The sequence below is a fragment of the Bombus vosnesenskii genome, unplaced genomic scaffold (genome assembly GCF_011952255.1).
Source record: "Bombus vosnesenskii isolate JDL3184/JDL3185 unplaced genomic scaffold, Bvos_JDL3184-5_v1.1 scf7180000013272, whole genome shotgun sequence".
Taxonomy (NCBI): Eukaryota; Metazoa; Arthropoda; class Insecta; order Hymenoptera; family Apidae; genus Bombus; species Bombus vosnesenskii.
Window position 1 is genome coordinate 2,784,745 of NW_022882930.1, and position 27,499 is coordinate 2,812,243.

Genomic DNA, 27,499 nt, shown 5'->3' on the forward strand with positions numbered 1-27,499 from the left:
CTATTAATAAATATGTTTACATCATTAATTAACTGATACTGTAATTACAAATTAAACAAAACGTAAAATATAATTGATTTCTTTTGAAAAATGAGTGCAGGAAAAGTGCAGCGACGAGACACATTTTAATAATATTCATGAACGCTTAATAAATATTTTTAATACATGTATAACATGTATATATAATTAGTGTAACAACTTTTGTATTACATTGCAAGAAATAATTAAGTGCCTTTGAAAAATCCTGATCACAGTTCCTCGACGATATCTAAATTTATATAAGCATTTATATGTATATGAAACTTTGTGATCCGAAGAATTAAATTTATATAAATTGTATATTCGATGTAAAATATTCCATTTTTTTGCAGTCCAAATGAAAGGTAATGCTTTAATGCTGATAGGAAGCTAATTCACATAAATAATATAGAATAAAATGTTCAACGATTATTTTTCATTTGTTTCCTTTTTGTTTTAACTCGTGTTTCGTCTAAGCTGCAAGAGAAACGGATAAAACAGGTGCTGATGACGCGAATTATTCATTCACGAGGCCTTTAAACGCGGATGTTGGGATTGGTACTGGCCACGTAGCTCAAAAGTTCTTCGGAGTCCTCGCAGACGAATGGTTTCTGGTGATAGCAAGCCACATCGTGCCAGCTGATTCCATCCTTGTAAACGTTGTTTAGGATGGACATGCAAGACTCACTGGTGCCATTTATGTCGAATTCAGCGTTGTCCGGTTGTCTGACCTTCTTGTGTCCAGTTTGAGACCATGGATTGAAGGACCAACCTTCGGGGATTTGATTTGTTGGCGCCATCTTCTTTCTGTTGGCTGACCAGAACCAACCATAGAGGGCTTTGGGTTCAAGATCACGACGATTCTCGCAGCCTTTGAAGTCGCAGAGACGTCCAGATGTCCAGATGTAAGGAACATCGTCTATGAAAAAGTAATAATTTATTAATTTTTACGAAAGAAATGATTAATACATTACAACAAATACAACAAATACAACAAATACAACAAATACAAACTTTATTATACAGATTATGCAATTCTCTGGTATATGTTTTTTCTGATAGGTAAAGAGCTGTAATCCTTTCCCGAAGGAAACTAATATTCAAGTGAAATCTATACCGTGAAAACTGAAAATTATGGTATAATATTTTGGAAACTTTTTTTTATTTTCAGTTTAAGTATATTCCAAGTATAATGAAATATCGAAAATTTTGCATTATTTTTCTAGAATCTTATAATTTTAGTCATAGATTTACGACTTTTGTAAGAAAGTACTTCTTTCAAAATTTCTGTTTAAATCTTCTACAGGTTAGAAAACAACATAATTTATAAAAGGTTTCCGCTTTCCTTATCCAAAGGACAACCTTCGAAAAAATAACCTCATTTTAATATCGGTAGAAATGTTAACATAGACGAGTTTCAGATCATACTACTTCGTGGCAAGAGACATATGCGGTCGAAATGATTGATGCGTTCCGTGATGCAACTATGTATGTATATAAGAAGATGAGATTCCTCAGCCTCAACCCACTTAAAGATCCTTCGTTTTGCCTTGAAGATTCTGTTGTTAACTCGTTAACTCGGAGATTCTAACTTCTCGACAACGAATGGAAATTGTATCTGCACTTGCGAAAGCAATTAGTTGTATGCAAATGAGCAACAAACAAATTTCAACGCGCGCGCGTGTGTGTGTGTGTGTGTATGCATTAAATGAATCTTTTTATTGATTCAAATATTTCATCTGTGATGGGATAATCGATACACTAAATTCTTTCGATCTTTCTTTCTTGTTTCTCAAAATATTTGATTCAATAAAAAAAAAAGGAGAATTATTTTATGATATTGTTGTAATACTTTTTTACAGACATGTCTATTATAAAATTTAAATATTTTGTTCTTGTTTTTTAAGAGTTTCAAAAAAAAAAAAAAAAATAAGAAAAAAGGAGAATAATTTTAACTACGGCGAAGTTAATTTGTGCATTTATAGAAAACTTTGAAGCACAACAAATATCCAGAATACGTATAACATACAAAGATATATAAAATAGCTAGAATAAAATATTTACTACAATATTTAGTCGACGATACAAATCTTTATTTAAATTCTGTTTCTTTAATTATCTCCACAAGAGACACGAATTTACATAAACATACTCAGTCCACATAATAATTAATTGCGTAATTGTAAGATTCGCCTTTATGGTTTGTTGAATAACCAATAAACTCTTCTCGTCCTCGTTCCGTGAAATATCCGTTCGATCAAAATATGTATTTTCACGACATTGTTCTTGTAATAAGTAACCATAAAACTGATTAGTCTTTCACTTTCTTCAGCCGTGAGGAAACACTATGGCCGAAGACGCGATGTTACAAGCCACTTAACGCGAAGTCGAAGAAGCATCGTCTCACGGCGATGGATCATTTGTTTCGAAATTTCTATGCTATCCAGCTGGCTAAAGAACGAAAGCTACGCTGGGTAATAAATTGTAAACGATCCTGACTGCTTCTGTGTTCCTTGGTACCGATTTTATCTCCGTGGTCGTAGAACTTTCTAAGCCTGACGTTAAAGAAATGGATTTATACCTTCCTACGCGTTTCTGCCGACACGTAAAATTTAATAACTATGTACATACCGTTGTATGAGATTATTGTTAGGTATATCTCTCGATTAACTTAACTACCGATTATTGCTCAAATTCACGTAATTGGCGATGGTATTCGTTTCTTGAATCCATCCATGCTGTTTTAAGGCGAACTATGTTGAAACTCGTTACTGGATCTTATAATTTATTTCGTGCAAGCAATTGTTAATCATTTTTGTCAAAATGATTTAGCTGAACGCGAAAATGAACGAAGTCAAAACGATGGTAGCTAAAACAAAAGGAAAAGTAAAATTGTCTGCTATAAAATAGATCAATTACCAGGTTCGTTATACGAAAGCCACAAGAGAGAACATAAGTACACGTTTAGCTCTAAAATAAAATAAAATGTACAAGTTACTTAGGTTTAAGAAGAGTATAAAAAATTCCTTGTTGCTGTACGTGATCTTTTGTCTGAACTTTATCCTGAAGTTTCTCTCGAAGTATTAAAAATTTTGTTTACATAAAATATAAGAATTTTATTTGACACGCAAAAGTTCGAAGATCGTAGTAGAAAAGAAAACGCAAGTACTATTTGTTGATTTTCTGATTTTAGTGTTACCCCGTGACTAGATAATAGGAGTTTAAATATAACAGATTTGAAAAGGAAAACGATCTATCGTATGCAGACTCTTTTGAAAATAGCCGATGAGCTAGCACGACCAAACATATCGTTTCGTATCTTCAAAGTATTCGCGAGGGTTTCAAAATTTTCCAATCGAGTTCGAACCTATTCGTAATATACTTGATTTTATCTTCGTTTCAGACGTGACGTACGAGAATTGCTGTAATATACTTGAACTTTGCACAGTTTCTTCTTCCTTACGTTCCTGCGAATACGCGTGAAAGGATCAGAAACGTTACGAAATGAAAATCACGCGAAAGAGCGACAACAAAGAAAAAAAGCCGAAGAGAAGAGAAGAGTTAATAGCGATGCAATTAGGATATATGAATCCGTACGAAACCGAAGGTAAACGCGTTTCGTGTTCACGCGTGAGTCGTTCGCGAAACGTGCCTGTGCATCATGCGTTAATGAATCATTTTTATTCTTGTAATCGTTGCCTCGAGATTATTCAACCGATCGAATGGAACACCTCGTTTTTCCTCATGAATAAACAAGTACACGTCGATAGAAATTTTTTCTTCTGCGAATCGATCTTCCTCGTATCATAGCGAAAGAAATCTTTTGATAAGTCGACTCGAATACGAAGAAATTCCAACTTAGCTTCGAGATGAATTTTTATTTTATTTGTAACGTTTCTTCCTTCTCTTTTCTCTGTATGAATACTAACGACGTTTCAATTGTACGTACATAGGCGTGTATATACTGTATAATAACGTACATATAATAACATATACATATATGTACATAATTATCGAACTGCAGATTCATTCGAAGGTGCAGAAATGCATATAAACACGTAAAATACTTGAAATATAATATTCGAAGGCGATATTTAGCAAGTAAAACGATTTTTCAACCGGATTTCATTACTTAAATTCTATTTATAAAAGTAGGAATTTCCATGAATATCCGCAATTTAATAATCGTCAATGAGCATGATTCAGAATAGTTTAGAACACCTGACTTCGTCTTTTTATTCTAAGCTTTACCTTGCGTCTTCTATTTTATAAAATATTTCAAGAATTTGTCTTATTTATCTTCTACTCGCGGAGCATCTCAAGAATTAAAATCGCTTACTTTGTTGAATGAGTCTGAAGATTAAGTTGTTCTCGTCTTGAGTTTCCATCGACACGAGGTCCATGCAGTACTCTCTGCAGATGTTCCTAGCGTCTAACCAATCCACCCTCTGGTTTGCGTGAGCCGGAACGTGCCCGCTATAGAAATAATTGTGCCCTCTGTAGTTGAATTCTCTCGGTCCTGCGAATTGGAAATAGAAAATTAATCCCCCGAACGAAAGACAAAGGTTTGTGAAGAGATCGGCTTTTATTAATTCTTATCAGATTTTTCCACGCGACACATAAGCGTGGTAATCTCGTACGATAAATTCTAACACTTTACGGTATCTTGACGCTTCGTTACGATCCTTTTATCAAGAAAAAAAAAAAGAAAAGATATGAACTGATACCAAGAATGTTCTTCATACTTTTTGTCAGTTGTGTTTGATATATCAAGATTTGACTACATAGAGTTGCGGATTTTTCTTCCAGAAGAAACAGAGAAAGAGAGAGAGAGAGAGAGAGAAAAAAGGAAATCGTTCACGATATTCAATTATGTTTGTCGTGTATAATGTATATAAACGGCGTGGATCTGTAATCGGGGAATGTGATTATCGTCCGGTTAAATGTCAATGGTCTTACAATTTTTCACGTTACACGTTGATTATGCAGGAATGCCTCTCTCGTCGACGATTTACGACGTGCGTCTCATTATGAGAGCCTAACGTTCTGATTGCGAAAGGGTTGCTCGTATTCAACGGTAATATTACAGGCTGTTGCCTATTTCATCTATGTTCTCTCTCGAGTATCATCGATATTCTAATATTCTCAAATTAACCAATCCGTGATCTCTACGAATAATAATCAAGGATTTCTTTCCCATAGATTTACGAGTTATCGCGTCTATTGGCAAGCAGATCGACTGTAGTTAATTCGTATAATTTGTAAAATTTGATGTATAACTTTATCAATTTTATTACCACGTCTGTCATCGTTCTTCGAAGGAATTTATCATCATCGATTATTCATAATTCGCGACTCGTAAAGTTTTGCTAATCGTGTCTACATGCATAGAGCAAGAGAGGTCTGGGAAACTTGTTCGAAAACAATTTTTTCTTTTTTTTCCGCAATTTAAATATTCGCTTAAGTACATCGTTTATCTTGAATATCGCGTAGAATCCTATAATTTACCTATAAAAGTGGAAGAGCGTTGCTGAAAAAGTCACTAGACCTCGTCGAATTATTGCCAAGACTAATATCCTAAATTCTAGCTATTAAAATCGATTATGTCAGAACCTGTTATTTCAGAAGTTGCAGACACACCATAGACCAGTGCGTATGTATTATTACGTATTTACTACGCGTTTCATCGCCCGTAATGCCGCAAGGAGAGGCATGATGGATGCGCGCGAACACGGCTCCTCTTCACCGACGTGTAATCCTGTGTAATCTCATTGTTGCAAAAATAGCCGTTGAACGAGAAGAACGAAAGGGAAAGACAAGAAAAAAAAAAGAAAGAAGAATTAACTAAATTGCACGTTCCTTCTGACATATCACGGAAAAGAAAAATCTCACGGTGAATGTCATGTGGCTAGTTTCTTCTGAATGATTCCCAAGCAGGAATCAATCGGTTGTTACATTGGGAGTCGAGGCTACGACGCGTTCCCCTTTCAAAAACGAACGATGATTCTAATACCTCTGTTAGAACGTCGATTGCCTTAACGTCGAAGTGCTGTCGTGAGTTTCGACAAGAAGTTTCTACGAGAAGATCATGATCTCAGCGACGCCGACGCGGATAGTCGAATAAACGTAGCAGCTATCCTTGAACATTTGGCATTTAACAATTCGTGGTTCCTGAGATTCTTGCTTGACCGTAGGGAACATGGATTTTTAATTGTCGATCAACTTTCGAAACGTGTAGCTTTTTCATAGAAATATAGATTTTGTATTCATTCTGGCAAATGTATAGTTTCATCTATATCATGCAGTTTTTGTAAAATTATTATATTACAAACGAACGCATTCTTGAACATTTAGTATTTAGCATTTCTTGGTTCTTAAGATTCTTGTTTAGTCTCAGGGATGGCTCTTTCTATGTTTCGTGCATTCTTTTCTTTCTGGTGAAATTACTATTATTTTATTTACTATATACTATATTTATATTATATTTACTGTACTATATTTACTATATACAGGGTGGTTGGTAACTGGTGGTACAAGCGGAAAGGGGGTGATTCTATGCGAAAAAAGTAGTCGAAAATATAGAATAAAAATTTATCGCGTCTCGTTATAACGGATCTCACTGTGGATCGTTGTCTCGATGGAAAAATTAAAAAAAAAAAAATTAAAAAAGAAATTTTTATTCTATATTTTCGACTTTTCTTTTCGCCTAGAATCATCCCCTTTCCGCTTGTACCACCAGTTACCAATCACCCTGTATATTGGATTATTTACTACAAAGAAGAAGAGAAGAAGCTCTGCATTCGTTCTACGGTATATCGAACGAAAGGAGACAATTATTTCCAGCGTCAGAGTATGACTAATTGGTATGTTAATTAGATGCCTTTAGAATCACCTATCTGTAATAAGCATATTTTTAAATTCATATATTTTCTCATCTCGTGACAGTTCGAAAGATGTATCATTTGTATTTACGTAATTTCAGGGAATTTCGTATAACTTAATTGAAATATTTCGATGATGAAACTTGTATTACGCGTATCGTTAATAAATTTTGAATTTCACCGAATTAATTTGCATAATTTAATAATTCGAACGTATTGCACGGATCTAAATCGATTCTAAAGAAAACTTAATTCAGCCGATGTTATTCTGCGAGAAGATTAAAAAAAACCACATGTAGAATTTCAAACGAGAGTTGCAAATCAGCAAAGAAATATCGAATTTTATCTTGCCTCGAGTTTCCCTTTTTTCACGTGATTTTCCTGCGCTACGTTGTGCGATGAATATTGCTAACAACGAACGTAAAAACAATTACGATATCGTATACGATCAAGTCTATCGTACGTTTCATAATATTCGAGAAATTATTTCCGCTATTTGTAACTCGAGTTTTCCTTCCTTTTAGTTTCCCAATGGCAATGAATTTGTTTCATCTATGAACAATCGAAAGAAACGTTCACCTTTGTACATTTTATTATCGTCTTTATCATCTTGACGAGCGTTCCGCCTACCAACACGTTTTTCCGTGTCCACGTTTAAATTCCAATTATTTCGATTGCATCGATCGATATCGATCGAATAAACAAATTTTATTAATAATTATTTGTTGATCGAGATTAACTTCTCTAGAAGACCGATAAAAGTACTTGGCATCATAATTATCGAATGCATGTAGATACGTCATCTAACAAAATTAAAAATCATTCTATATAAAATAAATTAAATTATCAGAATTTTTTATAACGAACTTATTACTTAGCCTAAAGCGATCGAAAGAATACCAACAAATACGATGATAAATATTTAACACCGACATATGTATACAACCGCGAAAAGATGATAAAACAAAGGTTAAACAAAAGTGACATTAAACACAGTGCATTTCACAAGTTGTGTTTCCTTGTTTCTATACGATCGTGTGTTTGCGTCTGATAGACGTCTACGAGAAAAAAAATTGGTCTCCCTCTTCGTCTTTCTTCAGTTTTCTCCTATACTCGCAATTAACGATCGTTATATCACCGTTCATTAAACATTTATGCGCCTTTAGAAACACTCGCACGTTTCACCATTGTGTCAAGGAACTTCTGACGATAATCGTTTGAATCGTCCGCGCAATTCTGTTGTTTTCGAGTCTACTAACGGTGTTTCTGCAGCATCAGTTATATATAAAGAATCTATTCCTGAGAATATAAGATCGTAAAAAATGTGCTTTTCGAATCGCATACATTACATAAAATATCGTAATTCGTAATTTTAATTTCTCGTCTTCGTTCGTTACTATCGACAATAATATTCAATATTATTCAGTGTTATTAATAATTGCTTTTCGTAAACTGATGTAATAAAGGCTCTATGATCATTTTCGTTGGGTGAGTTATACAGGGTGGTCGGTAACTGGTGGTACAAGCGGAAAAAGAAGTCGAAAATATAGAATAAAAATTTTTTTTATTTTTTTAAATTTTTTCGTCGAGACAACGATCCACAGTGAGATCCGTTATAACGAGACGCGATAAAGTGCACGCGTACCGAGCGAAAATTCAAAGTCGATTTTCTCGAAAACAAAGCCTCGAACGAAACATTTTTATTTTATATTTTCCACTTCTTTTTTCGCGTAGAATCACCTCTTTTCCGCTTGTACCACCAGTTACCAACCACCCTGTATATCGAATTACTTCGTTCTTTCGTATATATGCAATTTTTCGAAACGTATTCGAAACAATATTCGTTCGAACGTATATATGCAATTATTGCACATGAATACAGATAGATGTAAATATATGGTTTTATTATTTATTTCAAAATGGAATTCTTAAAAAATCTCTGGTTCTGATCTCATTTTTAATATTATAAGCCTATTTTCCAAACATCTTATTCAAGATGTAATTTTTGGAATTCTGTCTCCTTTGTTACGTACTAAAAAGACCATTAGTCAAACGCAAGAAGCGGTTCGTACAACGTTTCATTCATTGTCTAAGGCTAAGCACCTTAATGCATTAACATCCTCGTCATTACCATCGTCAGTAGAATGGTAACTCGCGAAATTAATTATGACCTTTCTACGGTAAAAATGTATGTGAGAATGAATGGTGTTGCTGAGTAAAGTTGGACGTTAGTTGTTCAAAGTTAATAACTCTGAAACACAATGTTAGTTCGTATAATAGCGAATCGCAATGGTAGATTGGGAAAGATCTAATGATTGATGAACGTAATCTTTCATAGCAAGTGAAGTTAATCAGAATACTACAGCAGTATACTGTTCATACATTAAGAGAAAAATGTAAAGCCGGAACTTCGTTCTAAGGCAATAAGGCGAGAAGTGTGCGTAGTAAATAACAAATAAATAATACTGTTCTAAAGAGTTTAGAATTGAAAATATCCATCGTGAGGTTTTCATGAGAACGTTGATCGAATGTTTGAATAAAAAAATTAATCGAATTAAAAGAAGCAGAAGATCTGGCAGGGAAATCTGGTTCCCAAATTTTTCACTATTTTTATATCTTTTTTTGATAAATCTTTAAAGTGGTAAAATTTGTAAGCTACTACAAAATATACGAATTACATTAAAAAATATATATCGTCATCGCAGTACATGCGACTATCCGTTTAATAATAGAAAACAGATTTATCTCATTTGGTTGTCAATCATACGCAAGTAAATAGCCAATTTAGGGCGGAGAAAGCGGAATTTATTAATCGAGGGACAGTAGAAATCTGTTATTTTTTACGCCCACTTCCGCCATGACTTATCGATCATATTTGCATGCCAAGTCTTTTGTTCGACGCCAGTACGATTTACGTTGCTCTTCAAACAGGTATTTTTTTTTCTTTTATCCATGTCAAAACTTGTATCTATTTAATTTCTCTTTTTTTATTTTTTTTTTTTTGATCAGATAACAGCAACGAAGAAGATAATATTTTCAAAAATACGAAAAAATATGTTTTAACGCAATAAATTTAAATAAAGGAGACGACATTGTACACGTTTTGTTTATATCGAATTTTATCTTGCGTAACGTTTAGAATTCGCAATAATTGCATCAGATCAAACACGATTCAACATAGCTATTTCAAAATAACATTTAAACGATCGGTAACATCTACGATTTCATGACACGGCTATACACGACTAACTGTGCTATTTGCCTCCTTCGGAATATTTATCCATGGGATTATAAAAAGAAAAAAAAAAGAAGAAGAAAAATGACGAAAGAATAATACGAATGACAGCAAGAGGCTTCTTGTAAGATTTTTAAAGTGGTTCTTGACACACGAGGAACTCCAATGGAATGGAAAGCTCTCACTTTCACGTGTCACGACCTGCACGTGTTTCACGGCAGAGTCACCTAAACGTTTCCAGAAACGTATAATTTATGCCAATGAAATGGTTAATATTTACGGATCGTATTTGAGCATGACGCGCCATTTCTTGAAAAGGAGAAAAGAAAGCACGTTGGACACGCGTCGTTTTCAAATAAACGTACTTAATGAATTCGATACGAAGGATTTTATACGTATAGCGAATATTTCATATTTATGATTTTACAGTTGTTAATGAAACAGTTGAATAAATTTTGCGATTTTTCTAGAAGAAGAAAATTGACATACTGAATTTTTCAAAAAAAAAAAAAAAACAAAACAAAAAGGTACAATATTCTTATAACAATTCTTTATAAATGACTTTGTGAAGAAAATACGAACGAAGAAGGAGATTAGAAAAATTAATTTTGGAAATGTTAATCAACTAAAATGTAGGATGTATAAAACAGTACTTGTAAAAAATGTATAATTGTAAAAATGCAATTTTTCAATTTTAATTTATTTATGGAGAAGGTATCACACTAAGTGGGAAATTAACTTGTCATCCAAATTTCTAATATTTTAGATTTAATATTTCAACACACTGTTAACTATGAATTAAACATTTTCATAATCTATGCGCAGTCGAATCTCATAAATAAGTGGCGAACATTGGATATAAAAGTCGTTTTGATCGAAGGTGCGAGGAAAACGAAAGCCAAGCCGCAGGTGAAACTTTTTCTTGATAATTCGACTTAATGGGTGGAGATTACTTGAGATTCGATTCGTCCAGCGACAGAGAATAACAGATTTCCTTTTTCTTCGGCTTCTTCTGCAGCTATAACCAATCGGACGTGTAACTTTGTTCGAAAATAAATTGATAAACGATGCGTGCAATACGACATTGTAATTTATCACGGTTTGCTGCTATATTATTTATTCGATCGGATACGCTGTTATTTGGGGTTGAATAAAGGTCGAATAAAGGTCAAACTTTTGTGCTCCTCGAAAATATTACGTAAATGTATAGAGTTACTGTTTTGTTATACTTTGCATAATAAAAAATAATTCTATAAAAATAGTACTTCCTTTCGCATCGATATAAAAATCTAACGTATCTTTAAAAATTAACGTACGCATGGAATATTAAAAATTTCGAAACTTTCGTACAAGGAGAAAAAGTACGTATGAAATATCGAAAATTTGGAAACTTTCTAGAAAAGAAATTTCTATTCGTGAAATATCTAAAATTTTGAAATTTTTTGTATAAAAGGATTTACAGCGATTAAAAAAAAGTTATTCGTTTCTTGGAAAAGTGTAAAATAACAGAAACTTTGTATCTTTGCGAGCAACTTTTAAAATAATCAGCTTCATCGACCAGGAAAAATAGAAATATCCCATGTGAATTCACCGAATTGGACATTTTACTGGAAACCAGGATCAGCGTGAAGAAAGACGTGAACTATCGTTAAAGAGCGGTCATTATACGCGGGCATAACGAGCAACAGCGAAATTATCTCTGTGGCATGTTGTTGTTTCGTTTCGCAACAATTCTTGACATTTTCATAGCGGCAGAGCATCGGCCTTTTGTGAGCTTGTCAGTTGGACAATCTTACCAGCTACGATATTACGACACCTGATTGGTCAGCCGCACTGTCATAAGATAATTTAACGACAATTTGTTAGCTGCGGACCAGTAATGTTTCATAATTTTGATTAAGAACCACTTTGATCATCAGACTCCTCGGTTGTGTTTAACGATTCAACTTTTAATTCCCAGCCCGGTTAAAGAGCATTTTACACTCTAATGTACAGAGACTTATAAATTAAAAATTTGTTATATTCCGTAAGAATGACAATTTCAATATAGGGGCACGATTGTCACGTGTGTTATGTCTTTTTTTTTTCTCTTTTCAAAATTATTTCATACGTTTACATTGTTTTTACTTTTTGTTTTAATTAAAAATTTATGGTCGCATACAGCATCCAAAGTTATCAATAACCACTGCGAGAATAGCTTTGTTTCTTTAAAAAGAAATGTATTATACGTGTTATATTGGCTATATACTTTATAAATTTTTACTATCAAATCTACCAAATCAGCCAAAATGTCTGATTGAAGATTGTATATTTTTGGAATTATTGAAAAAATGCAAGTAACGTTAAGTTTCGTTAATTATTAATCAATATTAAATTCTCACAGCTAAATGACCTTATTGCTCGAGATGATTTCATCGATGTAGCACGTGACTCGAGTTTCTTATTGTTACTAACTTGGAAAGTGGATGCAACTGTAGATAATCGAACATTCCAGTCGAACATTATTATAATCCAACATTACGACACTGATACCTTTCACGTGATTAAATACCGTGGAAATAGGATTACTACGAAATTTCGATCGATATGATCATAAGGGAATAATAACAACCAATAACAACCAATACTCGTCAAATTAGTCTGTTTGTAGTAAAGTATTTCTAATGTTAAATAACGTGTATTGGCAATGTTATTTAATCAACCAAGGTAACTCGACGTTTTTAACATTGTACTTGTCGCGAGGCGTATTAAAATGGTAATAAAATGGAAATTAAATAAAAATGAAAAACTCGCATTTAGTACAGAATAGAAATAAAGATATAACGAAGAATGAACATTTTTACATAATAACGATAAATATATACACGGTGCCGATATGCGTATTTTGACAATATTTAAATGTTGATACATACATAGATGCATGGATACTTTGGCTCGATAATTTGCATTATCTGTTACATCCAATCAAGAGTAAGTGTCAGTGATCATACAGATGAAAAGTTGTAGCAAATTTTATGTCCCATAAAAATTGTCAGTTGGTGAGATATAGCTGACCTCCTTGTAAATGTGTGTGTGTGTATATATATATATATATATAAGTAAGCAATGGAGATTGAGATGGAGAAAGTGGATTGTATATTCTCCAAACAGATTTTTCATTCGAGATAAAAAAACGAGATGTACATTCCACTTTCGTTCCTGCTGGTTATCTTTGAAACAGATTACTAGGAACAGTAAAACATAAATTTCTATATGACATTGAAAGATCATTTCAATGAGTAAAATCTGCGTGATAAATCATATATTTTTTCTATAAATCATTATTTAATATTCTCTTGCTAAGTAATAATTGTGAATGACAATAAGTAATAATATTCGGTTGTTATTAACTATCAAGAAACTTACGTTGTTATTGTTATATTTTTGTCAATAAATAGGAAGCACATAAAGCAGATAGGCCTCAAGTTCCAACCATAAAAATATACAAATATACAGGGTGGTTGGTAACTGGTGGTACAAGCGGAAAGGGGGTGATTCTACGCGAAAAAAGAAGTCGAAAATATAGAATAAAAATTTTTCGTTCGAGGCTTTGTTTTCGAGAAAATCGACTTTGAATTTTCGCTCGGTACGCGTGCACTTTATCGCGTCTCGTTATAACGGATCTCACTGTAGATCGTTGTCTCGATTGACGTTATTTTTTTAATTTTTTTAATTTTTAAATTTTTATTCTATATTTTCGACTTCTTTTTTCGCGTAGAATCACCTCCTTTCCGCTTGTACCACCAGTTACCAACCACCCTGTATAATTGCATATAAAACACGCAATTTATAAAAGTTTCCTAAAATTTTTCCCATCAAGTGATTTAGGATAATGTATTGTAAATTGTAAAAACGAATTGTAAAAAACGGATTACCGGTAGCTGATGTTACACAGTTTTGCATTGAACAAATAATTTGCGGGAAACTAGTCAAAACAAAGCCGACGAAACATCCTGTTCAAGATTATGCAACTAGTCCGTCGCGTCGGCTTTGTTGACCCCGAATCGGTGTCTCTCCCTTAACTTCGTTTCGTTACACGTCCTCTCGCTAATTATCGCGGCGCGATTGCGAGATGTCTGCTGGTTTCTTGATTTTGTATCCTAACCGTGAGAAAGTGCATCGAACGCAAACGAAAGGAGACGAAACGCTACTCTCGCATTGTACGATCCGTTAACGAGTTACCAACCAATTACAGACTCGTCTGCGCTAGACCTTGTCTGAATAAAGTCCAAATGATTCTAAATAATTTCAAATAAGGAAAATGTACCTAAATTATGAGAAAATCTTTACAGACCAATAACTTATGAATTTTTAGGATATCTATACTTTTATGAAGGATTATTTATAAAGAGAATGAAATTTGCTACGTACATACATATCCTAAAAGTTGCATTAAAAATGACGATTCGAAGTTAACTCATTATGGATTAACTAGTGAAATAGCGAATAAAAAAATATATAAACGTAATATTAATGTACAGTAATGGATTTGAAAATCTGAAGGTGCACAAATTTTCACGCTTGAAAATGAAATATTGTGTTAACGTAACGTTGGTCTTTAATGAATTAAGATAAAAATATGTAAATAACAAGTATTTGTTATTGTATTGTGTGTATACGTCTAATATATTAGTAAATTTGTATTTGTATTATATTCAAATCTCAAATGAAAGCAAGTATTAATTACATGTAGACAAATATGGTTAGGTTAACCTTTAGGTGGATGTACATAGCGTTAAAATAAAAAAAGAAATTTAATTATCCAGGTATTATAATCAGAAGAGAATAATCTGATATACACGTGTTTGCACAATAGACGAATGCTGTTTTAGGTTGAAAAATATACGATCGTGAGATTGCGCGAGAGTTTTGTCGGCATGTATCGGGCCGGTTTAACCTCAATTTCTTTTAGTTGCCGGAGAACGTGCCGGGGCATCTAAATGCCCCGGATTCACGGAAGAGGATTGTGTTTTGTCCGTCGTTAACATTGTCGCGGATATGTTTTGAAATCGTGATGAGAAATGTTAAACTTTCAGACAATGATCAATACAATTAAAATGAAATTGTATGATGTCCAAAGAGTTTTTTTAGCTTGTCATTCGGAATTTAGAATTTTTCTTCATTTCCATTCCTTTTCTAGTACATTTACAGTTTGTTTGACGAATAAATTGACTTTTACGTCATGTTTTAGTAGTTTCATTTTAAAATTTGACTTATAATTAGAAACTAAGCTTCAAAGAGATTTATTCGTACGAAATATCAAGAAAAAATATGATCCTAGCGTTTTAACTACAAAGAGAGCCGAAAGTTCAAAACGAAAAATTTACTCACGGTTTGCACATTTCTGCGGTACAGGAAGAGACAGGAATCTTCCTGGTCTGTTGCTTTGTGGCCGAATTTCGTTTATTGCTGGTTGGGCGTACACTAACGCCGCGAAGAATAACACGGCCAGCGGCGCCAACATCATCTGAGAAACAAATTAAAAATTGAAAAAAATAATAAATTAAACAAAGATTAATATACACTGTCTATAAAATTACTTTTAAGAAATATAATTGTACTTGTATTTTCATTTTAATTTACTCATTGACAACGCTAATTAAAAAACTACAATCGAAATAATTTGGAATATAATTTTGGAAACAAAGGGGACGATATCATCTATATAAATAATAAATAACATAACAGACAAAGATTAAAGAAATCTATTACAAAATGAGGAGAAGTGTTCCAAAATTACATATTTCATAAAGTAATTCAAATCCTTTAATTTCTTATGCAAATCGAAATCGGAATCTCTTAACACATACTACATGCTACTTCGGCAGAAACATCTTCGTATACATCAATGACAACAGGATGATCTATCGCACCATCTTTCAATTCAGCATTCGAGCCAACCAGCATCAATATGATCCTATAAGATCGAAGGAGCGAAGCGATGGAAAGTTAATTATAATTTTAAAACACCTTGTCATAGACATATGCAATTGTTCACATCGTGACCAAAAACAGGTGAGAGTTTTGTTGGTTAAAAGTGACACGAAGATAAGGTCGTAATTCCGTATATACCTATTAATACCTATGTTTAGTTTCTATAAGTCAACAAAGAGAGTTTCACTCGGGGAGTGCCAATTTTTGCACGTGACTTTTTTACGGATAGATAGTAGTATCGCCACTGTCTTACGTGCCAACTGTTACATGTAGTGATCCGGTAATTGGCGGGGACTTTTTCGTTGTAAGCCTGGCTAACGACCGAACGTTCCCTTGTACGGTCGAACGTAATGATTTTCGACGCGTCGAGAGTAGCTTCATCGCTTCCTCCAAGAAAAATGAGATAACGCGTGAAGCAAGAATCCTCTTATGTAATAGGGGATAAAAGAAATTGCACAATTGATGTAAAATTCGCAAAAAGCGAATTGAAGACTGTACTTTGTATACGATTCTTGTAGTTCATATTGCGATGGATCATTTAGAAACTAGATAAAGGAAAACATTAAATTTTTACAGAGATATTCTTAGATATCAGTTCTTCCTGTTTATTATTTTGGCTTTAACAAAGTGACGCATAATTAAATGCATATAATTCATTAATTTATATATCTAGCGTATCATAAGACTCTGTTATATTTTTTTTCATTGTTGTACTAATACTATTAATGTTAATATTAATAGTAAATATTAAAGAGAGACTAAATTTTCTTTTTATCATTATTTATGAATGATTTTGATCAGTGATCTTTATCATTTAACAGAACAATAATAAATTAATATATAATAATAAATTAAATTGAACAATAATAAATAAATTATATGTTATAGTACTCACTGATAAATTTTGGATAAAAAATAAAAAGTACGAAACATTCTTGTTTGTATCAAAGATGTAAACCACAAAGCAACCATATACTCGTTTCTAACTAAATAATATTAATTATCAGATCTGTTACCTTTTTCCTTTTTATCGTTATTACATTTTTCCAGAAGAGTATATAGTCTGGATACAATGAAAAATCTTCATTCATTCATAAAAATTTATTTCCTTAAATGTTACTTTCAAATGTACCAATGCTTTACTAACTACAATAAATTTAGAATTTCTCCTTTTAAACGTCATCAAGAAATCTTGCATTTTTATTTCACTTTAATTTTACTTTAAAAACATTAAACACTTAACATTTTATTATTCAAAAAGACCTTATTTTTGTCTATGCAAACGTTTCAAGCAACTTCCATAAAAACCCAATCGAACAAGAACTTACAACCTATACACGAAACCATTACCATCCTCATTGAATTAATTTATCGGTAGTATTCGTCACGCAGAAGCGTGCATTATTCAAGCCTGCGATACTCTACGAGATGTAGGTATATACATACATACATATATACATATATTACATATTCAGTTTGTTGCACTTTTTCTATTTTTATTTTTCCCCGCTTTCGTTTAGCACTTTGCGATTGGTATTCCGTAGATGACTTTAAAAAAATCGTGAGAACTGGAATTCCAAAAAATGAAAGGAAAATAAAACGATACGAGCTCACGCACAGGTATACGTATACTTTTTTTTCTTTTCCTTTTCTGATCATTTCGAAACACTCACCTTGTCTCACTTGTCTTTCTTTTTCCGGTTTATTTCTCGGATTAAAACGAGATGGACGACGAGATCGACGATTAAAGAAACGTGCTCACTGATAGGGTTATGAAGAGACAGGCACCTTCACCGTCGATTATATAGAAATAGTCCCCACCATCTCGTAGATTCATCCCACCCTGGGCTACAAGGAACCATCGAGACTCTTCTTAGCTCGACCTTAGTCATAATTGGCGTAATAATCGAGGGTTAGGTTTTTCGTGATTTTCACGTGCTTTTGTCGCGTTTATTGTTCGAGAAGGTAGGTTAGAATCGAAAAATATCTTTTTAAATACGTTTATGTTAATACATGTTTTCTTTGTTTTTCTGGTGTTAGTAAGTTGGAGTGGATCGGTATTGGTAATTGGTATTCGTGTAACCCGGAAGCCTGAAGGCATAGTTTCTACGAGCTATTTGAATGGTATTTGTTAAGAGAATATGTCGATACAGGTTACAGGTAAGAGAGAATACATTAATTTTGGAGATAAATTTTTGGTTATGATCATATTTGTAGTTTCAATGGTAGATAAATTTAAAGCTAGACTGCACGAAGAAATTAATTTTAATAGAATGTATATGAAAAATGTTACTTTTTATCTTATGTTCCAAAATGCTTTTTTCTTTAATATCCTTGTTAGTCACATAAATCACTGAAATGGACAAAAAATACTATTTATCTAAAATTCAAAATTTTGAGAATAATATTTATGTAGAATAAAACGTGTAGAATAAAAATCCAATTTCTTTATGTCTCACCTTCTTAATGAACAAGTTAAGGTTAATAGTCTTTTTATTAACATTGCCGAGGCAGTCAACGTTGTCACTAAAATAATATTTATTCGATATCTCTAAATTTGTTTATATTGTAATGTTTAATGCGTTGTTAGGGTTATTTTAGACAATTGTAAAATTTAGTAGGGCAAACAACGAGATTAATATTTCTGTGGTTTCCTGGCCATTGGTTAGGCGCGAGTCGATAATTGACTCTCGACCCAGAAGAAACGTATTTTCCCTGCATTCCATCACATTTACAAGTAAATGCATTTTCGCTTGCTCGCGTAAATATTCTTTGTAACATGCAAACATCGCCTGCAAGCTTTCCTTTTCGCTTAAGTCGTCATATCCGTGAAAAATACGCGATAGATTGCTCTTTGTTTCGTTTCATGTGTGAATTTGAGTTGTTTCTGAGTTGAATTTGATTTGCTTCGAAGAAAGTTGAAACGTTGAAAAAACATGTAGGAGGCAATGAATAATAGATGATTTGGATACTTGACAATTTATGGATATTTACGTAACATAGCACACCTTCTCGTCCATTCAGGAAAAAGCATTGTGAAAATTTTCCCAAATTTTTTTTATTTTACAATTGAAATTTCTAAAATGACTTTAACATAGCTATATATTTATATATAGGTTTCTCCTTTTATTTAACATCTCTGCGATGAATAATAAAATAGAACCATATTAGTCTTGATTGGATCTAATTATTTTTTTTGTTGAATATCAATCTCAAAGAAAATTTATTCTAATACAATAATAATAAAATTTTATTCTGATTACATTAAATTTTACTCATCTTTCGGTAGTTTTCTTTGTACTTTTCCCATGAAATTACTCACATGGAAATGATCGCTTTAATTATAGAAATGCGTTAAAATTAATGTTTGTTGCGTGACTGTGATCGTTACATAACGCTGCATAAAAATTCGCATGGCCATTTTAATCGATACCGTATATATTTTTTTTGAAATTCACAAAATTTATGCCTTCGATTCTCCACGTGGGAAGTACTTTATGACATTGTACTTGAATTTTATCGCGACATTCGTGAAATACAAGAGCGTTTCACCTCCACAAATTAAAGCTTTTGCAAATCAGAGGAATTAATGTTTACATTATGCATCGAAGATTTAAAGATTTCAAAGTAAGATAAAACAATACATTTTGCATTATACCTATATATATTATATAATAAAAATGAAATTAAACTTTCCTATTTGTGTTCGTATGTTCTTATATATATATTTTCAATATGTAATATCATTTAATATTTCGAAATTCTTTTTCAATATTTCTACAAAATCCCAAACGTTACAAATATATCTTGCGCCATCAACTGACTTCTACATTTACGTATATTTTAAGAACGTCATGTTATCAAATTTGCAATAAATTCATGACATAACATGCCATAAACATCCTCCTTTGCTGGTTACAGTAAATTCAATGCAAAATCAGCCGTACAATTTTTGTACGCTTTTCCATTATGTAATAAATGACACGCTTCGTATCGATGGTCATCCTTGCACAGAATAAATGGAAGCCGATTAATGAAAAAACGACAGAAGAAAGGAAAGGGAAAAAGATGATAGGTACAAAACGCACGTAATTTGTTACGTAACGTAACGAACCAGATGTTCGTAATTCCGCGAGGATCTCATCATCTTCTCTTCGAGAAGAATAAAATGGAAAAGGTCACTTTTGATCTTGATCGAATGTATGCGAATTTCAGAAAGACTGGACATTGTGTCTCCATGTTTTGTTCTCTGCTCTCTTCGGCCTTCTTTGCCGGTGACCTTGAGGATGCACCGCCTCGTTAACTTTCACTGTAGTAATCGAAGATACCGTCGAGAACAGGATGGTAGTCAATGTCACCTGCGATTCCATTATATTATAGTACGGTATATTTATTGTGTTTTGTTTATTCATCGAGAACCATTCATCGAGAACCATTCATCGAGAAGACAGTTTGGATAAACATAGTATTTGATGACCATAGGGGAATGACATGATCTTTATAAAGGATATTATAGAGTAACAATTAAAAATTGCGACTGTAAAATTTTTTAATTTCGATACACCGCCAATTAATCTTGTATTAGCGATACTAATATGTATACCTATATTTATTTGGTTTCTGAATTTGGATTTCATGTAAACATTAATGATCTTCAGGCTAATTGTACGATTGGTTTTATATAATACTTCGTGGATGTATTGTCTATTTTTACGAGATTTACATATATCTTTAGGCTAAAGAAATCGTACGATGAATAATACAATTAACAATAAGCAGAAATGGATTTATCATATTTTGCCATCTTTATAATCTTTATCTATAACGTTGGTAGTTATCCATTGATCATATTGGGTTTTCCCAGATAAAAAGAATAACCATTTATGTAATTTGAATTATTCGTTCTCACGTTAAGAAGAAGATCAGGGTATTCTCCATACCATATCATATACGTATGAAGCTATTATCGAACAACAGTTTGCTTATTTAGTCATTTACGCAGGAGTATGCTGCACGCGTATTTAAAGACGTTTAAACGCACATTTGCAGTCATTGAACGCGCCAGGATACGTGTCAATCACGTCAGATGCTTTATGAACCATACTTAAATAATGTAAAACGATAAAACTGGCTATTCTTAGAATTGGTACGCTGGAACGCCTATTATCGCGACAAGAAGGAAAAGCTTCTGCTTCCATAATTTCTTTTTTCGTTATTCTTTTGTTATACGTAAAATTTTAAGCGACTAAACAATCTTTTGTTTTTCAAAATGTAGGTGCATTTTTGAACAAAGGAGAAGGATGTTTTAAGAGACGTTAATGAAAATAAATTATGGTAAATAGAAAGAGAAATGTCATTTCAAACGAAAGTTGTTCTACCGTTATTTGTCTCTTGGTTCAAATAGGAAAAGCAAAGGAAATAGATACGTGGGTTTCACGTGAGTTAAGCGATCTATAGGAACTCAGACTTAGTGGGTATAATCATTCGAAGAAATAAATGGGATCTATTTATAAAAGGTACCGTCTCTTGTAACGAACGGTGAATCTTATGTCACAAGATAAAACTTCCTGAATTGAATGATTTAACAAAGATACATACGCAAGACACATATTAAATTAAAATCACTGTTCCTCGTCAAAACAAACACGTAGTTAGCATTGAATGAACATCTACGGATTTTATCGATTGCAATTTTCTACAACTTGGAACTACTGCAATTACTACAGAGAATGAGTTTGTTGGTAAACAAATGAAAACTAATTTTATGACACGACAATACAGTTATCATTTGAAATTTTTAATTGAATTAAATTGAAGTAAATTTTTAATTGGATAATTTCCTAATGACAAACAATCGACGTGTACGGAAGAGAAAGGCAAATTTTCTATTGGAATTTGCAATAACAACGTTTTGTTCACGAATACGTGGAAATGTTGTGATCACCGATTGATGTAATGTTTTCATCGTAGAATAGGTAATTCCTCGAACACTTGTTACTCACCGATACGTGCTCTTAATACCTGCAAAGGGAAACTTTCAATTTCGTGTTTGAAATCCATAAATTCACTTTGGTCCGTCCTGGAAAATGCCGATCGCTGTTCTTGAATTCGAATCTCGTTTTCCTGAATGAATTAAACACCGTGAAATCGGGATAATTCTTTATTTCCAAATTTTGTCCAAAGCCCAAATTAAACGAAAATAATACAAAACAAGTACGGTCATCGAACGTTTATTATCTTTTTTTTTAATTTTTTTTATTTTAAAACGACTAAAAATAATCCGTGCAACTTGACAAACTTTGATTCCAAATATGCGGTTTGAGACTTAACGGTAAGGGTCGTCGAATAATAAATAATTAATTATCGTTGGCGATCCTTGAATTTAGTTGCTTCGAACGACCGGTTCTGTTCGCGTTCGTGGCGAATGATAAACGAGCGATGTAACGTTTAAAACTTCGGTAAACAGCATCACGAGATCGTCTCAATTGTCGCCGGGGAGAAAGGCCGCCTTAAGGTCGCATGAAATTACGAAATTCCAGAAAGCATTTGTTTCCGACCCTTAAAGGTCGCCTGTACTTCATTTAGATTAAGTACGTAGCCGACAGGGAACATCCTTTTACGCCTCATGTCCTTGCATGCTTGTGATTTACGCCATTTAATGGACAGTCATGACGCGCTAGCTTAAATAACGTCGCGAACACGATAAACTTGAAATTTTTCAAATGTGTCCGCTCCTTCATCGGATAATTATCGAATACATTGACTGTGATTTATCTTCTAAGGGAATCTTCTATAGTGTCGTTCAGCAATTGATGTATTAGCGTTGACTTACAACTTCGGTTTAGTGATTGTCAGATTGATAGTTAAGTTGAAATAGTTGAGTGTATTTTGAATGTATCTGGTTTTGAAACCGATGTTTGATCCTTCTCTATTCTCCTGTATTTAATTTTTCAATAAAATGACAATTAAAAATAGCAATTAAAAGTCAGTAGTGCGATTCTGTCAGAAGCATTTTTTAATTTGAATAATTGTTAGTTTTAATAATTGTAGAAATAAGACGCCAGTAAGTTGCTCGAGCATATTTGTTCTAGAGGTAGATTATTATATTCCCTGCTCGTATTATCTATTATTTTGAGTTGCATTAATCTTTGTATCTTTAGAAATCTTCTTAACAATTGTCGCTTAAGAGTCATGCTATTACAGTTGTCCTAAGATCATCGTTAAGCACCTGGCGGTGACTGGTTTTTTTTCAATAGAACGTAGATGTTGTCACATTAGGATAAAACTAAATTTCTGGAGAAAAATTACATAAATGGGGAAAGCAACCGAAGAACGAAGCAGTCGAAGGTAGTAATTAAAACTTCATCATCATCATCATTATGAGCAATCTCTACTTAAAAGGTGAATTCAAAATGCTCGTAACAGCGTCCAATTCGATTAATCATTTTCTCTGTTTTCAATAGTTTTTAGCCTCTGTCTTGATGAAGAGATTACAAATAAAAATAACAAAGTAAAAACACTCGGAGAAAGAAGTAAAATTTTGTATCTAAATTTTTTTGGCGAGAAGATGCAAAGGAAACAAATTGTGTAAAAGGAGCAAAATTTGCATATGCCATGTATACAGGAAAATTATCATTTATTTTCAATTTATATCGAAAGAAACATAACTTAACATATTTTATTATACCGATTTATAATTGCTAAAGTTACCGTTCGTCTGTCATTCGATGTCAAATACATTTTCGTCTGTCTCTTCTTTCTTTTTTTTTTTAGATGAAATATGTAGTGAAGTTGCGTATCTAAAACAATAAACATTGTCTCGAGACAATGGTGTGAATTATTATGCATCTCGATAGCACGATTTCGCCTCGGTACACCAGTTACGAAAGTCAGCGCTACGATGTACGTTTCCTTTTCGCTGCGATCTCTAAAATGACTCGTCTTTCATTGATCTTGCGATTATAAGATATTCGAAATCTAATTTTCTTGCGCAAATGAATCCTTCGGTATAATACACGAAAGGCTTGGCCAATTTAAATATTCGAATAGATTCTCTCTTTTTGTTCTGACAATCGATGACGCTCGAAAAATAAATTAGGAGCTTTATATCTTCGAATATTCAAACGAATACATAGTGCACGTTTTGCAATAATGGCTTGTTTCTACCTTAGTTATTACTTTATTTCGAGATTAACACAACTTTTGGCCACTTTATGTCACGGTATCTCTACTTAAAAAATTCTGATTTACCAATAGTGAAATACGGAATTAAAAGTAAGTTCCAAGGATAATTTCAGATCAAAGATTTTTCGAGTTAAAAAATTGCTTCGATACACTGACAAAATGTTTCTATCAATTTCACGCGCATCATTGACGAACACAGTAGCATCAAAAAAAAAAAAAAAAACTTTGCTCTTGTGCACTTTGTTAATTATGTCGGATCTTATTAGGTTATTCTCCGTTTCCGTTCTCCAATTATCTAAGCTTCAAACGTTTCACGTTCGAGGATGTATTTCTCACGGAAACGCAATTGCAAGAGAGCCGCTTTGGCGGAGCTACGAGATGATAGATTCTCGAAATTTCTCAATAGCCGCCTCTTACTCGAAATTTTTATCGCGCGAAGACGCTGGATCTCCAAACGATCAAATTATAATTTATCTTCAAAAATTTCTTCCCCAAATTGTATTGACCGATAACAAATTTTAGAATGCCTATCCTATAAATGTCAAAATCTTTGTTAATCATATAAAATACGTACAAGATGTTTCGCAGAAAGAATTTCTCTGTTACAAATATTCAATCGTATCTCTTTGACTTATTTTTGTAAAGATTTAAAAAAATATTTCTTTAACGGACACCCTAACTGTTTGTCGATTCGCCTCCGTACGATTTTTATATCGAGAGAAGACAAGAAAGATAAAACACATTGATGAACATCTTCGCAAAGATCATTTAATTATTCTTCGAGTCTTGTAATAGCGCAGCATGTTTTATTTATACAAAATTAAGGATGCTCGTAAAGAATTTTCAAGGGAAATGAGGATTGCTTCTTGTTGTAAATCGAGTTTTTAACGAGAGGCGATGCTACTTCCACGAAGCAAGTGATCGCAAGTGATTCAAGGGCAATATGATTTATTAAATGTCACAGGAAATTATAGTTGGATTCGGTCATCGCGTGTAAAATTATTATATTCGTTATTGCTATTAAAATTATTGTCCAGATTCATTAGCAGGTTTTTATCTGCCGCATAATCTGTGGTTTGACGAACGTATTGCAGCTTCAGTTCGATGTGGGAGTGGCTATCGTGGCATTCTATTATAACGCATTACTATACGATGCATAGAACATCCGCGATAATCCAGTAGACCGCGGAGATTCGTAAAAGGAGAATATCCTGGAATGCAGAGCATCCTTGATTCACGATTAACTGCAGACATCTGACGAAACTGCAACGATGGATGGACTTGCAAAACAGCATTTAACACGAATGTCGCAACATTGTACGTGCGGATGGGAAGATTGAACGATTACTAGATCGATCTTGAACGATGTTCGAAGGATCGACAAAGTCACAAAGGGATACGTCCATCCTTTCTTATCGTTATATCGATTCCATGGAGAAGTTTCGTGAATATACAGTGCGTTTTACAATTATATTATAAAAGCCTGAAACCTTAAAATTTTCAATCCTTGTGCCGGTATAAGGTACAAAATATGAAATCTGATTAGGAAGAAATATCGCAAAATCGAACAATTAAATTCATGGAAAACGAGGGAAGATGTATTACTAAGTTACTGTTACAATTTAATTCTATTTTATCTTGTATTCGATTTTTATATAGCAAAAAAAAAAAAAAATACTGTATGTAAATATGCTGATTTCATAGTTCTCAGACAAAGATAAACTCGTATAGTTGTTCTTTCTTCCAGTGAGTACGACCTATCCTTTCTTGAGAAAACATCGTCTCTTATACGTTTTCCTCTACAGCAGGGCGAATATTAGATATTTCCATCTTGTAGCATTCGTTCTTTATTCGTATCGTTGGCCTCGAAAAATTAGGTCAAAACTTGTTACTATACTATATCAGGACAGAAGATGCAAAAATTTATCCTGCAAGGACAAGAAATGATTACGTTGAGATAATTATTCCGAAGATCAGTATCACGCGATCGTTGATAAAGGTCTTTGTAAAGAACGTGGCACGATCTGAATTTTATAAAAAATGTAAATAATAGAAATTCTTAAATCTGATTGATTCAATCGATAAGTAATCAATCATATATATGATACGTTGCATTTCTTCAACGAGATAACTATTCTCAATAACTTAAAGATTACTATTAAGTAACTTATCGTTAGTAAAGAAAAAGAAATGAAATATTTGTAAAGAGATTACCAGAATAGGCAAAGCTGATTTCTCTGAAAGATAGAAGTAACACGAGGTCAACGATCGTTATTTAATGATTGTCCTATTTGACGCGCCACATCTTTGACCTTGTTGCTCGAAAGGTAGGAAAAAGATTTCTGTTAATTCATTTGGGAAGACCTGCAATTTGGACGAGCTCGTTAAAGTTGTTGATTCGTAAAATTCTCCTTAATTATTATGGGATTACCTGTATATAGTGAAAGGGATGAGTATGGACCTAAATTTAACCTGCTTCAAACGAGTCATGAGTTCATCGTACGTGTTGTTTAATCTCTTCGTTGAAACTTACTATTAGTTTAAAGATAGCATTTTGCAATTTTATCCAGAAATTTTCTGAACGAATTAGAAATTATCGAAGATATCATGTATATTTCTATATATTTATTTTGAATTTTAATTAAAAGTGATGCCGATTATACACATATAGTGAAATATGGAGAAGTAAAAGTTGAAACTTTTATACTTTTCTATATAAGTACTAGTTGCACGTTCTTTTACGATCCGAGGCTAAAGCGTTTAAAAATATTAAACGAAAATAAGAACTATTAATTTTCGTATGACATTTTTATAAATAAACTGTGTTTGTAAATCAAATCAAATGGAATTTTGCAAAATCTGGATAAACAGAAGATTTATTCAAGAAGAAATAGGATTCAAAAATCTTAATATTTATGCTAATATACCTTCCCTTGACATTTTAACTTAATGGAACAAAATAAGAAAAACACGCGCATACTCGTGACCATATGCAAAAGATGTTCGGTTTTAGAGAACGTCATATACAAGGTGTCTCATAGGTTTCGATAACGTCAGAAATGATAATCTAATAATTTTCTACAAACTCGTTAAATCGAATATAATAAAGATAATCAGTTTCGTGTTACGGAGCCTTTGTAAATATATCGCTTTGCTTTTTTTTTTTTGTTTTTTAATTAAAAGAATACAAAACTGAAGGAAGTAGAAT

At 32.9% G+C, this 27,499-nt stretch overlaps 1 protein-coding gene across 1 annotated transcript; it reads right to left on the minus strand.

The window, feature by feature from the left end:
• Nucleotides 1-368: 368 nt before the first annotated feature.
• Nucleotides 369-17,917, minus strand: LOC117231279. Its single transcript, XM_033489581.1, has 4 exons — nucleotides 17,781-17,917; nucleotides 15,505-15,640; nucleotides 4,358-4,537; nucleotides 369-937 (listed from the first exon to the last, which is right to left on the minus strand). Exons 2-4 carry the CDS (start codon nucleotides 15,638-15,640, stop codon nucleotides 555-557), a joined length of 699 nt encoding a protein of 232 aa, XP_033345472.1. The 5' UTR covers nucleotides 17,781-17,917; the 3' UTR covers nucleotides 369-554.
• Nucleotides 17,918-27,499: the final 9,582 nt, after the last annotated feature.